Source organism: Podarcis raffonei, chromosome 13 (genome assembly GCF_027172205.1).
Source record: "Podarcis raffonei isolate rPodRaf1 chromosome 13, rPodRaf1.pri, whole genome shotgun sequence".
Lineage (NCBI taxonomy): Eukaryota > Metazoa > Chordata > Lepidosauria > Squamata > Lacertidae > Podarcis > Podarcis raffonei.
Genome location: NC_070614.1, coordinates 45,773,915 through 45,789,858, shown reverse-complemented (window position 1 = coordinate 45,789,858; position 15,944 = coordinate 45,773,915). Strand labels below are relative to the sequence as shown.

The following is a 15,944-nucleotide window of genomic DNA, read 5'->3' as shown; positions in this document are numbered from 1 at the left end:
AAGCAGGCAGGTGAATCTCTCCTATCTAGATTCTGTGCACTGTTTCATTTTCCCGTCAAACAAAATCTCACTTCATCTGCAGGGTGGTGACAAAGTTTTACCAGCAAATCCTGGCCTTGGTGTTTGCTGTTGATGAGATCAACGAGAATCCCAGGATGTTGCCCAATGTCTCTCTCGGCTTCCACATCTATGATAGCTATTATGATTCAAAGATGACCTACCGAAACACTCTGGACCTGCTCTTTAAATCACGTCACTTTGTTCCCAACTACAGGTGTGGCATCCAGAAAAATGTCATAGGAGTCATTGGGGGACTCAGCTCTGATACCTCCTGGTGCATGGCAAACATCTTAGGTCTTTTCAAGATTCCACAGGTAGAATATGGATTTTGAAAAATAGCTTTCATGCTTTCCTTTCATTAGGAATCTACTGATTCATATATATGGAGTGGGAAAATAGACAAAGTAAAAGGGCCATAATATGCTTAACCAACAATGTGTGTAAGAAGGGCAATTTGTGTTTAATAGATGTAATAGAATATTTCTGTAAAGCTGCCAGGTTTGTAAAGGAGGCACCTAGGCTGGTTCATATACGTCAATCCTGAATGCACTGCACTGGGTTCCTGTGAGCTACTGAATATATGAAATTGACATTGGCTTCATAGGCAAAAATAACTGAGAACATGTTAACTAAAAATGTTCCTCCCCTTAAAAATCAAGACAGTCCTTTCCCAGAATATGGTATTAATCAACATTGTTCACTTTCAGAGGCTAGTTGAAAAAGTGTTTTCTTGCATTGTTCTGGCATTTGTCATCTGTCACTTCAGAGCCTTATATAGTGGTGTCAGCATTGTACTATTCTCCTGCATTGTTGTATTTCATTTTAGTTGTTTTAAATAGTGTTGGTCATCCACTTAGTATATTAACATGAGCCATGATAAATGCTCCCCTATTCTTCTTTTTTTAAAAATAATATTTATTAAATTTTCCACTTAAACAATCCTATCCAATCATATTAAATATTCCAAATTATACATATTATTCAACAATCAAACAGTCCAAATATTATGCCAAATTATAAAAAAAATTGGAGGTATCTTCCCATGTTCTGAGGTCGAGGTGGTTCTGATCATCTCATACTTCTGCTGCTTTCATAATTTTCATGATAGTTCCCATAAATTATTCTGATGTTAATCCTCATTACATTTCACAGCCTCTGAACAAGCGAGATAAAACAAAACAATATATTCTGTGTGCAATTTACATCCCGAGTTCCCTCTGTATGTTCACGGTGTCTCTTCACAAAATGATGTTTCCGCCAAGCCAGTCCAAAAAGCTTCTCACCTCAGGCAGCAGCCAAGTCAGTCCAGATAAAATCAAAGCAAGGCATCTGCCCAATGCTTTTAAGACCAGGTGTCCTTCAAATGGTTAACCTGTCCAGGGAAGGTTTTGCCATATAAAACTGGGAATGCAAATATTAAGTAAGATATTAAAAGGCACCTATCCCCCTAAGGCTCTGCATTTAATCTGAGAAGCTGATCTACCTCCTGTCTTGGCCACTCGTTTAATTGGAGCTGCGTCATTCTGATTCTAATTCTAGGCAAACTTCCTAAATTTTTTTGGCGTCTCTCTAGTCATTCTCCAAATCAAAGTTGGGAAAGTGTTTATCCCCTTCCAAATATATCTGCAGCCGAATACTTTGAACTTGGTTTTCCACTTTTGAATAATTGTTATTTCCACACAGTTAATGACTGTTGGAATCATATTATATCACCAAATAAACCACCTCTCCAGTCTCGCTTGCTATATATAATCAGGCAGTTGGTTTTTTCAGAGGAGGATTTTGCCATATAACATAGCAAAATGAAATAAAATAACAAAGGAGGCTCAACCCCCCCCCACACACACACACACTTTCACTTCCAACATACAAATGTCATGCGTCAGGTTATGGGACCCAATGTTTTATGGATGGCGAATTGCTAAAGCTGTAGAATCAGGGTGCTGTTGGTGAGGACCTTGAAGGGACTGAATGTCCAGTGGTGAGGCCGCTTACCGAAGAAGCAGACCTGGTGCAGCAAGGAGCAGAAGTCATGTCAGCTCAGCAACCTGCGCAGTTTATTAATCTTGGCAACACTGCCCAGATGGAACGTCTGAATGGTAAAAACTACCTGACTTGGGCTCTTTTTCTTTTTTTTTAAATAAATTTTTATTAATTTTCCAACACATATTAAATAACAATACAAGACAATACAAAAACAAACACACATATAAACATGTATAATTTCTTAACCTTCTTTTCCTTAAACCTTCTTTCAACGACTTCCCCATACCTCCTTTTTCTGCATCCTTGTTTTAAATTTTTCCAGCAACCTCTAATTTTATTTACTTATGGCACTTCCTTTAAATCCTTTTTCCCATATCCAATTGTTTATCGCTGCAATTCTATTTTGCATTACTCAAAACATTTTAGCACTCATTAATTTTACAACAGTTCTTAAGGTAAACTTTAAATTTCTTCCAGTCTTCTTCCACCGTCTCTTTCCCTTGGTCTCGGATTCTGCCGGTCATCTCAGCCAGTCCCATGTAGTCAATCACCTTCGTCTGCCATTCTTCCAGTGTGGGTAGTTCTTGTGTCTTCCAGTACTTTGCTAAAAGTACTCTTGCTGCTGTTGTCGCATACATAAAAAACATCCTATCTTTCTTTGACACCAATTGGCCTACCATGCCCAAGAGAAAGGCCTCTGGTTTCTTCACAAACGTGCATTTAAGCACCTTTTTCATTTCATTATAGATCCTTTCCCAGAAAGCCTTAATCTTTGGGCATGTCCACCAAAGGTGATAAAAAGTACCTTCAGTTTCATTACATTTCCAGCATTTGTTATTGGGCAAATGGTAAATTTTTGCAAGCTTGACTGGGGTCATGTACCACCTATAAATCATTTTCATAATATTCTCTCTTAAGGCATTACATGCCGTAAACTTTATACCGGTGGTCCATAACTGTTCCCAGTCTGCAAACATAATGTCATGTCCAATGTCCTGTGCCCATTTAATCATAGCTGATTTAACCATCTCATCCTGTGTATTCCATTTCAACAGCAAGTTATACATTCTTGACAGATTCTTAGTACTGGGTTCCAAAAGCTCTGTTTCTAATTTCGACCTTTCCACCTGAAAGCCAATTTTCCTGTCCTGTTTAAAAACTTCATTTATCTGGTAATAATGGAGCCAATCTCTTACTTTGGACTTCAATTTCTCATAACTTTGCAATTTAACTTTTCCCTCCTCATACTCTATAATTTCCCCATATTTCGGCCATTTAGATTCCATGTTTAATTTTTTCACTTCCTTAGCTTCCATCGGTGACAACCACCTGGGTGTTTTGTTTTCCAACAAGTCTTTATATCTAATCCATACATTATATAGGGCTTTTCTAACAATATGATTTTTGAAACCTTGGTGGATCTTGACCTTGTCGTACCATATATATGCATGCCAGCCAAATCTATTATTAAACCCTTCCAAGTCCAAAATGTCTGTGTTTTCAAGAAGCACTGACTTGGGCTCTTAAGCTTGAACTGGTTCTAAAACATGATAGACTTTGGCACTGTGTGGAAACTGGTTTGAATCCACAACCCTCTGAGCAGGAACGTGAAGAAGATGATAGAGCCAGAGCGCACATTTTGTTGGCTCTAGAGAAACCACAGGTCCTGCACATTGCACATTTGGACTCTGCCAAAGAATATTGGGATTGTCTACATCAGATACACCTGTCTGACAGTGCTTGTTCAATAATTGGATTAACTAGGAGACTGTATAGAACTGTGCTACCTGAAGGTGGATGTTTAACTACACACCTCCAGACTTTGCGCATGCTATTCCTCCAGTTGCAAAGGAGAGGTAAAAGATTTCCAGACCTGGATCAAGTCTATATCCTGCTATCCAGTCTCCCACCAAGCTTTAATATTGTGATAACCTCTCTTGAAAGCATGAGGCAAGAAGATTTATCGATGGTGTATGTAACAACCCGTCTACAGGAGGAATCTGAAAAGTGCGTGGAAAAGCTGAGTGAGAAGGCAGACCAGAGGAGTTTGAGTCGCCCTGCTAACCAGAAACCCAGATTCTCAGGAGGCGATGGGACCGAAGAACGCTCCACAGATTGTGCCATGTTGGCAAAGAAATGCTATCGGCGTGGCAAGCTCGGGCACATGAAAAACCCAGGAAAAGCAAGCGATACACATGAGACAGAAAAGCGGACGCATTTCGTCTCGGCCACCGCAAGAAAAGAAAAGAAAATTTCTCCAGACAGCTACATTTTGGACTCTGGCTCTGCCAGAATCATAATGGACAGCCCTGACTGCTTTACAACACTCAGCAAATTGCCAAAAGGCAAGGACAGCATTTGTCTTGCCCAATATCAGGTATAGGTATGTGTTATTTGCCATGCCTAGATGCAGAATTGAGGTATGTATTGTTTGTTGAAGAACTAAAATTTTCTTTATTGTCAATTTCATGCCTTATCAATGTTGGTTTTGAATTTATTTTTGAGGGTGATGAATGTTTTATTAAGAAACAGGGCTAGGTAATTGCTTCTACAAAAATGGTGGATGGCTTGTACCCTTTACAGCATTCTCCGCCAAGTGATGGGGTAACAGAGAGACCTAAAGCTGGAAAAAATGATGTGTTAATAACTGAACTATGTCAGCGAAACTCTAATTGCCCACATAAAAACTGCATCCATGCTTTGCACAGAAAAATGGAGCAAGCAAGTTTCAAATATCTAGAGAACATGCAAAAAATATGTAAAGATTTAAATGTTAACCAGTGTAGCACATACCTTGATTGTGCTATTTGCAAGCAAGCAAAATCAAAGTTGCAGCCAATACCAGGTAGAAGTGATAGAATTTCTACACATGCTTTGAAACTTGTTCATTCTGACTTAATTGGTCCTTTTCCAGAGAGTGAGGGAGGATCTAGATATGGCCTAATTATTGTGGCTGATAAAACAAGGTATTCATGGCTATATCTATTGAGAAACAAATCAGAATGTGCTGATGCTTTTAAGTCCTGGAAGGTATGGGCAGAATGATGTTTTCAAAGGCCACTTATTCAACTCCAAACCGACCGAGGAGGCGAATATTTAAGTAATCATTTCCAGGCATGGCTTAAACGCCATCGTCTCACATGTCCAAATAGTCCCTGGCAAAATGGAGTTGCAGAGAGACGTGTGGGTGTCATACAAATTGTAAATGACAGCTTGTTAACTGATGCTGGATTGCAAAATGATGCAAAGCTCTGGAGAGAAGCTCTCTTGACTGCCAATTTTTTAGTGAACCGTACTTTGACTACTGCCACGGTGTAGCACCCTGCTTGTGGTTAACGCTTAGCTGGAATGAAATATTCCACGCAGCAATAGAGAAATTAAAATAATAATTTATTTGTCAGACAAATAAATGAGAGACACAGTGGTATATGGTTACCAAAGCTCTGCGCACTCCAGCCCTGATGGTCAGCACTTATATTTCCTCAGCCCAGCCCCCTTGCTCCTCCTTTGGCTGCCTCTGTCCAATCAGCCTGGTTGAAATTCCTATTGGCTGTTTGCTAGAACCAATCATAAAAGATACACCCATTTCCTATTACCTTTTATGGGAGACAAAGAGCTATATTTCCTTCTATCTATAAATGGCAAACAAGTAGCCATATATCTTACATTTGCCTCAACAAGGCACCTTAATTACCAGATCACCTTTTGCCCTTCTTGCCCTATTGCCCTCCAAAACAGATGGTTAAAACAGATGCTCATTCTGTCTTAAACAGAGATCAGAGATCTTGGGTTCACATTCTCACACACCATCAATGAAATAAGAATCTAACATAAGAATCTAACATTTCTTACTTTCTAAATCCTTTGCATAATTGCATTTAAGCCAATATATTTCATACATAACATATATAGATTTTTAGAAGCAAAGGCCTTTTCAAAGTAAAAAGGAACTTAGTAAAAACACTTTCCAAAAGCAACCCCCCTTTCAAGCCAGCTGCTGTTTCTATTAGCTCTTGCCCTTTAACCTTAGGAAAATGTGGCTAAAGTCTCTAATGGGAGGCACATGGTATTATTTTCTGTTAAACAATAAATCCTACTATTTACTAACTCTTAATTAGTGCTTTTGCAGCTTGATTGTATTCTGTAGGGTCAGTAACCTAGTAACCTTTGCTCCCAGCCTGTAATTCCCTTTTTACAACTTTGAGAATTTTGGCTCCTGCTATAAATAAATCGGGGGGGCCTTTGGCCAGGAGGATAAACATCTGCCAAAGTCTTTTAGCCAGCTGGTCTTCTGCCTGGCATAAAAACACACAAGCATCTGCAAATATATATTTTTAAGCTCATTTTAAAATACAAGTCTTGATCAGATGCCTCAACGGGTGATATTCTCTTTTTGGGAAGGAACCAGATTACGCAGGTTTACATGTGTGGGGGAGTTGGGCTTTTGTTCATATCCCTAAGTCTCTGAGATGCAAAGGTGAGCCTAAAACCAGAAAGCTACGTTTCATTGGCTATCAGGGCTATTCTAGCTGGCATTATCGTTTTGCTTTGGGACGTGGCAGAGTAGTCATTTCACAAAATGCTGAATTTGCTGATCAGGATAGGTGGGAACAGGTTCATGCCAATCCTAGTATTTTAATTCCTCTCTCAGTACAGCCAGCTGCTGAGGAAAGGCTAGAAAGTGGGGGGAAATTGCCCTCAGACACTGATACTTTGCAAAGTGCAACAAACAGTGAATCAGAGGAACAACAAAATGATGAACTGGAGGAGCAACAAGAGAAGGAAAGCCCAGTGGTTATTCCTAGGAGGTCCACACGGACTACCAAGGGTATTACCCCCGATAAATTGACTTTTGGCGCAACAAAAGTGTGTCATGTTAATTGTACAGAGCCACAGAACTTTGCTCAAGTTCTTAAACTACCTTCTAAGGAACAAACCCAGTGGTTTGACGCCATGAAAGAAGAGTTGGGATCATTCAAAGAAAATAAGGTTTACACACTAGCCAAATTGCCACCAGGTGAAAAGTTAATTTCTAGCAGGTGGGTCTTTAAAAGGAAGACTCAGGTGTCTGGTGACACACGTTTTAAAGCCAGACTGGTAGCAAAAGGTTTTGCACAAAAGCCAGGAATTCACTATGATGAGCTTTTTGCGCGCACTGCCAAGGCAAAATCAGTGAGGATTCTTTTGTCTGTTGCAGCTGACGAGAAATTGGAAGTAAATCATTAGGATATTACTTCTGCATATCTAAATGCTCCTCTGGACCAGGTGATATACATGCGGCAACCCCCAGGGTTTGAGGAGGGGAATGATTTGGTGTGGAAATTAGACAAAGCTGTTTATGGTCTTCGGCAAAGTGCTAAATGCTGGAACGATTGTATAAACACACAACTCTTAAATATTGGATTTAAAAGGAGCATTGCTGACCCTTGCTTGTATACAAGAGGATCAGGTGACAATTACATATTGGTTTTGATCTTTGTAGATGACTTGATGGTGGCAGGTGGTTCCACAGGTAAAATTCGAAAGATAGCAAATCAGTTGGAAAAACATTTCAAACTGAAAGACCTAGGACCAATAAGTCACTATTTAGGTGTCCAAATAGGCAGAGAAGCAGATGGAAGTTTCTTAATATGCCAAGAGGAAAAGATTAAAGGTCTGCTTGAACAGCTAGAAATGCAGGATTGTAATGCTGTGCAAACTCCTATGACTGTAGATTTTCAAAAGATTGAAAGTGATGTTTTGTTTGATCAAACAGATTTATACCAATCGGTAATAGGATCTCTTCTGTACCTGAGCCAATGGTCAAGGCCTGATATTTCATTTTGTGTAGGTATTCTAAGCAGAAAAGTAACTAAGCCTAGTATACATGATTGGGCTGCTCTGAAGCGAATACTGAGATCTGAAGGGTACACAGAATAAGTGTATAAAGTTATCTGCATCTAATTCAAGTGATTTGCAGGTGTTTGTGGACAATGACTTCACAAACTTCCATCCACGAGAAAATCAATCAGCGGTCTAGTGGTCATGTTTAGAAATTCACTAATTGGTTGGAAATCCAAAAAGCAAAGTTTTGTTGCCACATCTACATGTGAAGCAGAATTTTCTGCATTATTTGAAGTGTGTAATGAAGTCACATGGTACAACCAGGTATTAAATGATTTGGGATATGAAGTGCAACAGCCTGTGACCATCTATGAGGATAATCAAGCTTGTATCGCAATGGCTAATTCAGGGAACACTTCAGCACGTGCAAAAGCGTGTTCTCCTTCAGGGAGAGCACGTGTTGCGGTGGGGTCTACTGAGCCACCCCCTTTGTTGCTGGGTAAGTTCTCCAAGATGGCCAGGGGGCATTGATTGGATTGCCGAGTTGCTGGGGGAAAAGTTATGTTGCAATTTTGGTGGGAGGGGTAAAAGGTTTAAATACTCTGCATGCAGCCTTCTACTTTCTCTTTTGCTGCGTGCAACGGATCACCCGCCCACCCGCCCTAGAATAAGGGGTTGTTGCGTTGACCTTGCTATGCCTGTCATGGGGTCGTCTGCCTTTGAGCAGGGGCCTGGTAGGAATTTTTCCACCTGGCAAATTGGCTGGCTGGGTGGTTTTTGCCTACTGCGTAGCAAATCGTCACAACTTGTAAGGTTGTGGTTAGGCATTGGTTATAAATCTGGTGGAGGAGGGGTTAGGATAGGCTGGGCCTGCCCCTCCATGGTTGCTGCGGAAAGGGAATTCCGTTAAAGGAATCCTGGGGCTTGCCATCTTTTCGTCCAATCCCTGGAATGGGACTAGGGCCGGCAAGCCTTCGGGGAGCAGGCGGGTGAGAGTTGAGGGTCTGTGTCTCAGCTCCAATTCTTCCCCGACTTGCTTTCCCCCGCACTGTCTTTCGGTGGTGCCCGGAAGTCAGTTCTGTCCCCAGGTGGGGGGACAGATAGTCTTAACCAATGCCTAAACAACCACTCACAGTTTGTATTTTAATAAAGTTGTGGCCAAAATCATGCCAAAAATCTTAAACAAAAAATTACGTGTCCGTTGTGAGTTATTTTGGGGGGTGGATTGGGGACCTCAACACGCAAACACGTAGCGATCAAATTGTTCAATGTTAAAGACCATATACAACGTAATGTGATTAAGTTGGTTTATTGTCAATCACCGGATAATTTGTCTGATTTATTTATAAAAGCGTTCCCTAGGGTGCAACATGTATCAGGCTGGGAAGTGCTGGGACTGCACAATAGCTAAAGTTATTCAGGCCTAACTGCTAACTATTGAGTCATTCTGACATGTGACTTAGTAGCCAGTTTCACTTTGTGCTCTCTGTAAGATGTGAGAGTCAGTCTGCTTTAGCTGTAAACCGAGTCTGTATGTAATCTCAGTCAAACTGTTTGGAACCATGTTGTTTATAGTCTACATAGATGTTAATCCTTCTTCCATTCAAATACTTTTTAGCACCTCAGTGGCTGAATTAATTAGCAGAGTAGTTTCTCCCCCTTCGCTAAGATCATGTCCAAAACTTAAACCCAATTTTTCATCTTAAGAACTGGAAGCTTGCTGCTAAATGGTGGTGACTTTAAAGAGTTGCCAAGAAACATTCCGGGCTTTCCATCCAGCGCCCCCAGCCCCTCCTTCTGAATTTGGGGTGTTGGGCGATCTGTGGATGAGCTGCCACTCCCCAGCCTGGGGAATGTAGGGTGGCTGATTACTCCCATCTCAGCCTCTGATTCTGGAACGTACAGCGGTGATGGAATTCAGCAATCCTCCATCGCAGCTTGCCAGAAGCTCCTCCCCCAAATGCTCCCCTATTCTTGGATACAATCAGTATGTACAAGCTGGGGTTGGTGCTCTCCCTAAACTTGGTAAACTTCGGATATAGATTCAATATATATTCAATTTTTAAGTGTGTGTGCGTGCATGTGTTTATATCTAAATAAATTGGAATATCATGAGTTCTTGTTTCCACTTGAAAACATTTGGCTTTTGCTTTTTCCAGATTTCATACGGTTCATTTGAACCAGCCATAAATTATGGAACCAAGTTCCCTTCCTTTTACCGCATGGTCCCCAATGAAGACCTTCAGTATCAGGGAATTATCCAGTTACTTCTGCATTTCAGATGGAAATGGGTTGGGCTCATCACTCCAGCTAATGAAGCCGGAGAACGTTTCTTGCAGAATATTGAGCCAATGCTTTTCAAGAATGGAATCTGTTCAGCATTCACAGAAAGAGTTAAACCCAATATACATTATAACAATAACTTACTAGAAATGGTGGACATAAAGATTAAGTTACCAAGCTTCACAACAAGCAAAGCTAATGCAATTCTTCTACATGGAGGAAGTAGATTTAGTATATGGTTGGCAAATGCTTTTATCATAATGGAGTTTACTCAGCTACTATTTGCTCAAAAGAAGTCACATGAAGGAAAAGTATGGATTACAAGTACCCAAATTGATTTCATATTATATAGCCTTCAAAAAAAATTTAATTTTAAAATACGAATTCTCCATGGTGCTATATCCTTTGCAATTCACTCCAAGGCGATTCACAACTTTAAAGACTTTCTTCGGCGTATATATCCTCATTGGACAGACACAGATGGTTTTATCCAAGATTTCTGGGAAGATGCATTCAGTTGTTCACTTTCAAATTCCACTCTCTCAGCAACTATGTGTACTGGAGAGGAGATGCTGGAGAGCCTCCCTGCACCATTTTTTGAAATGAGCATGACTGGCCACAGCTATAGTATTTACAATGCTGTCTATGCTTTGGCACATGCCTTAAATAGCATGCACTTGGCTGGAGCCATCCGCAACAGAAGAGGTGCTAAGGGAAAACTCTCTCCTCGGTATACAAATCCTTGGCAGGTAATGTTCTCTGTTACAAAGCATTCACTGCATTGGTACATTATGTGAGTTGGCATTTAATCATCAGTAAAGAAATGAAAGAATAAAACTTAAGAAATTAAAAATAAACCTTAAGTAAATTTATTGTATGAAAGATGGGAATTAGAATATTTCCTATATTGATACTAAATGGACTTTAGATTACGCAGACTTTCAGAAGCAACAGACTACCAACAACTACAGGTAACTGTAGCTGTGCCAACCACCTCCTTCACACTGCAAACCCCTCCGTTTTCTCCCCATATCCCTCCCCAATTCTCTCTGTCTCTCTTACCTGTCCAGTTACCCAGTGGTGTAAGGTTGGGGGCCTGGGGCCCATGGCCCTGGGAGCATTATTCTGAGGGAGCACAACCAGGACCCCAACCCCAGGCACTGGCTTTTGCAGGGATCCTCATATCCGAGAGAAAACCGAAGAGCAGCCCATCAGGGAGCTGCCTTTACCTGGGCACATCCTGGAAGGCCTTCTCCCCAACTACTCATCTTTCCCTGTATGCCCACCACCAGGGAGGTTCTGCAGCCTCACTGGTAGGTCCCCAGAAGAGGCTAGCAACTGTGTGATCACTGTCTCTAGACCCTGCTTTTCTCCCTTCTCCTCTTCTCCCTCTGAGTCTGGATTTCAGTCTGCTGAAATTTTCCTGCTCCCTTAACCCTGTTGCCTCTTCTGTTTCTGACACCTCTTCCTCCCTGTCGGCTCCCTCTTCTCCCACTGATCACTCCTTGTCATCCCACCACCAATCCCCTGGCTCTGAGCCTCCTTTCCTCGGGGTGTCCCTTTAGGGTTCTCCAGCTGCGGCTCCCTATCACTTCTCTGCATCCAACATCCAACCATGGTCAAATCCACTCTATAAACTATGGAAAGGTCCAGTCCGATGTTCTCATGTTGCATTCCTATCCTTTGAGGACATGAGCTCCCAACTCTTCTCTTACATGACTTCTCAAATCCCTTCCCTTTCTTGGATCTTGACAAAGGCTGGTCCCAAGCCAGCAGGTGTATGGTCCCATCTCTCCATAATATATTGATGCAAGTCTGTTGAATGTTGAATTGGCACTGATTCATGATTTCCTACTCCTACTGTATGTGCAACTAAAATATGGATGTTCTCTATTGTGAACTGAAGTGTTTAACTTTGGTTCTCTTTCCACTTAGCTCCACTCATTCCTGCAGAGAATCTCATTCAACAACAGTGCTGGGGATGAAATTGCATTAAATGAATATGGAGAGTTAGCAGCTGGCTTTGATATTACCAACTTGGTCACTTTCCCAAATAATTCCTATGTCAGAGTCAAAGTGGGCAGCTTGGATCCTCAGGCCCCTCCGGGCAAAGAGCTCACCATTAATGAAGACAGAATCAAATGGCACAGACGCTTCACTAAGGTATGGAAATAAAGGCACAGTCCCTGAAAACCCAGAATTTGTGATTATCCACAAAATGGGATGTAACAAAAGCACTTCACACATTATTCATTTTGAAATTCACTAGCACTTGAAACCACTTCAGACTAGTGATGAGTTAGAATAGAGGAGTGCTCCCAGACCTCTTGCTTCAAATGGAATGCAACTCCTCCCAGAACAGGTCAGGCATAGGATCCGAAAGCATTTCTCTCTGAGACAGGATGTGGCCTAACAGGAAACCACTACCCAAAAGTCATGGAATGATTTCCTATTGCTAGTTTCTTGTAATGACCCTGTAGGTAGGAGCAGAACCACTATAATGGCTTACCTTTAATTCCTTGTGCCACACAAAGGAACACCATGTGGACTCCTTGAAGCAAATGCCGTTAGGTGGTGACTCCATCAAAAGGCCAAACCAGGGGTGAAATCACACAGAATTCGGTGTGATTTCACCCCTGGCTTGGCCTTTTGATGGAGTCAAACACAGCTATATGGTTGGATGGTCCAGGCATGAATACTGACATCTTAAGCTTGTATGATGCTTAGAACAGCAGCTTTTTACCCTACTGTATGTGCCACTTGTGTGTTCTTGTTGTTTAGTCGTTTAGTCGTGTCCGACTCTTCATGACCCCATGGACCAGAGCACGCCAGGCACTTCTGTCTTCCACTGCCTCCCGCAGTTTAGTCAAACTCATGCTGGTAGCTTCGAGAACACTGTCCAACCATCTCGTGCTCTGTTGTCCCCTTCTCCTTGTGCCCTCCATCTTTCCCAACATCAGGGTCTCTTTTTTATATATATATAAAATTTTTATTGGCTTTTCAACATATATTATAGGACATTACAAACAACAATACACAGACAAACACACATATAAACATGTATAATTTCATAAATTTTTTCTTGTACCCAATTTCAACGACTTCCCCATGCCTCCCTTTTCTGCATCCTTGTTTAAAACTTTTTCAGCAACCCCTGATCTAAATTACTTGTAATTCCCTTTCTTTAACCCTTTTCTTCCCTACTTGTCCACTCATTTATCGCTGCAAATCTGCTATGCTTTACCCATGACATTTTATCACTCACTAATTTTACAACAATTTTTAAGATAAAATTTCTTCCAATCTTCTTCCACCGTCTCTTTCCCTTGGTCTCGGATTCTGCCCGTCATCTCCGCCAGTCCCATGTAGTCGATCACCTTCGTCTGCCACTCTTCCAGCATAGGTAGTTCTTGTGTCTTCCAATACTTTGCTAGGAGAACTCTTGCTGCTGTTGTAGCATACATAAAGAACGTCCTATCTTTCTTTGACACCAATTGGCCTACCATGCCCAGGAGAAAGGCCTCTGGTTTTTTATGAAAGGTACACTTAAGCACCTTCTTAATTTCATTACCAACATCAGGGTCTCTTCCAGGGAATCTTCTCTTCTCATGAGGTGGCCAAAGTATTGGAGTCTCAGCTTCAGGACCTGTCCTTCCAGTGAGCACATAGGACTGATTTCCTTAAGAATAAGTGTACCTACGGATAATTTCACGCTATTAGTCCTCCCATTTACTATTAAATCACCTAATAGTGGATATTTGGTAAATTCCCCAAAACAATATCATAATATTATACTCTTCCTATCTCTTTGCATAGGTGCCACCGCTTTCTGTATGTAATGCCAACTGCCATCCTGGTTACGGGAAGAAAAAGAAGGAGGGGGAGAAGTTTTGCTGCTATGATTGTGATCCATGTCCAGAAGGAATGATTTCAAATGAGAAAGGTTAGAGATGACATCTTAAGATAATGCAGAACCTCTGGGCTCCTGGCAATTTAGTTGACATTAAACTGCTGCAGGAGAGAAGGCTTAAATTAACAGATTTGTTCTTCTCATTGTTTATAGATAACATCAATATATTTTTACCTTTAAAATCCTGAAGTTTTCTTTTTTAAGTGGAAGCTAATATATTCTGGGGACACGGGTGGCGCTGTGGGTTAAACCACAGCGCCTAGGACTTGCAGATCAGAAGGTCGACAGTTCAAATCCCCGCGACAGGGTGCTCTGCCACTGCTTGGTCCCTGCTCCTGCCAACCTAGCAGTTCGAAAGCACATCAAAGTAGATAAATAGGTACCGCTCCAGCGGGAAGGTAAATGGCGTTTCTGTGCGCTGCTCCGGTTCGCCAGAAGCGGCATAGTCATGCTGGCAGCATAACCTGGAAACTGTACGCCAGCTCCCTCGGCCAATAAAGCGAGAGGAGCGCCGCAACTCCTAATGGTCAGGGGTCCCTTTACCTTTAATATATTTTACCTCCATCTTCTACAAAATTAGGGTGGAATAGAAGTGGTGTTTTCTCCTCGAATAAGTAGGTTTTTGACAATAGGGTGAAAGTCTTATCAAACTCGCTTTTCCAAGATCCAAAGATTTCAGCAGTAATTCATTTCTCATTTTGTTGTACTGTTTATGTGGCTCTAAGAAAAAGCAGGGGGACAGTAAAAAAAGATGTCACCCATGTAGAAAATTCCAGAATTGATACACAAGTTTTATTTTTGATACACCTAGTACAAAAGCATTTGGGCTTATACATTCTGACATAGAAAACACTATGCAAAATGGACTAGTGATGTGAAATTCTTAAGAATACTTTTGGTTACTTCAAATTGTCACACATTACTTGTGTATTTTCAGACATGGAAACATGTATCAGTTGCCCAGCAGATCAGTATCCAAACAGCGGCCAGGATCTATGCATTCCTAAGATTCCAAACTTCCTAGCCTTTGATGAAACCCTGACCATTGTTTCAACTTCCTCTGTGCTTCTATTCTCTCTGATCACAATTTTAGTGCTAGGCATCTTCATTAAGCATCGCAATACAGCCATAGTCAAAGCCAACAACCGAAGCCTCACCTATGGTCTCCTTATCTCCCTCCTCTTGTGTTTCCTCTCTTCTTTGTTGTTTATCGGAAAACCTAATATGGCAACTTGCCTTCTCCGACAAACTGCTTTTGGCATTGTCTTCTCTGTGGCCCTCTCCAGCATCTTAGCCAAAACCATATTGGTGGTTTTGGCATTCATGGCTACCAAACCAGGATCCAATATGAGGAAATGGGTAGGCAAAGAACTGGCTTATTCCATTGTCTTTTCCTGTTCCATTGTTCAAGTAGGAATCTGTGTCCTCTGGCTGGCAACCTCTCCCCCATTCCCAGATGTGGACATGCACTCAATGCCTGAAGAAATCATATTTCTATGTAATGAAGGGTCAGTCTCCATGTTCTATTGTGTTTTGGGCTACATGGGCTTCCTGGCCACTATCAGCTTCACGGTGGCCTTCTTAGCCAGGAAGTTGCCTGACACTTTCAACGAAGCCAAGTTCATCACCTTCAGCATGCTGGTCTTCTGCAGTGTTTGGCTCTCCTTCATTCCAACCTACCTGAGCACCAGAGGAAAATACATGGTGGCTGTGGAGATCTTCTCCATCTTTGCTTCTGGTGCTGGGTTACTGGTTTGCATTTTCACCCCTAAATGCTACATTATTGTGGTGAGGCCAGACCTAAACAACAAAGAGCAGCTAACACAAAGAAAGGTATAAATAACAGTGGAATTTGTGGCTCTGTTGGGACTTGCTGGCTGGT

The 15,944-nt window shown here is 41.5% G+C and overlaps 1 protein-coding gene across 1 annotated transcript; it reads left to right on the top strand.

Annotated features, from left to right (window-relative positions):
- The first annotated feature begins 3,991 nt into the window (after nt 1-3,991).
- On the top strand, nt 3,992-15,901 carry LOC128399068 (vomeronasal type-2 receptor 116-like). Its single transcript, XM_053360326.1, has 5 exons — nt 3,992-4,391; nt 6,698-7,260; nt 12,088-12,315; nt 13,969-14,095; nt 15,000-15,901. The coding sequence occupies exons 1-5, from the start codon at nt 3,992-3,994 to the stop codon at nt 15,899-15,901; spliced, it is 2,220 nt and encodes a 739-aa protein (XP_053216301.1).
- The last annotated feature ends 43 nt before the right edge of the window (nt 15,902-15,944 follow it).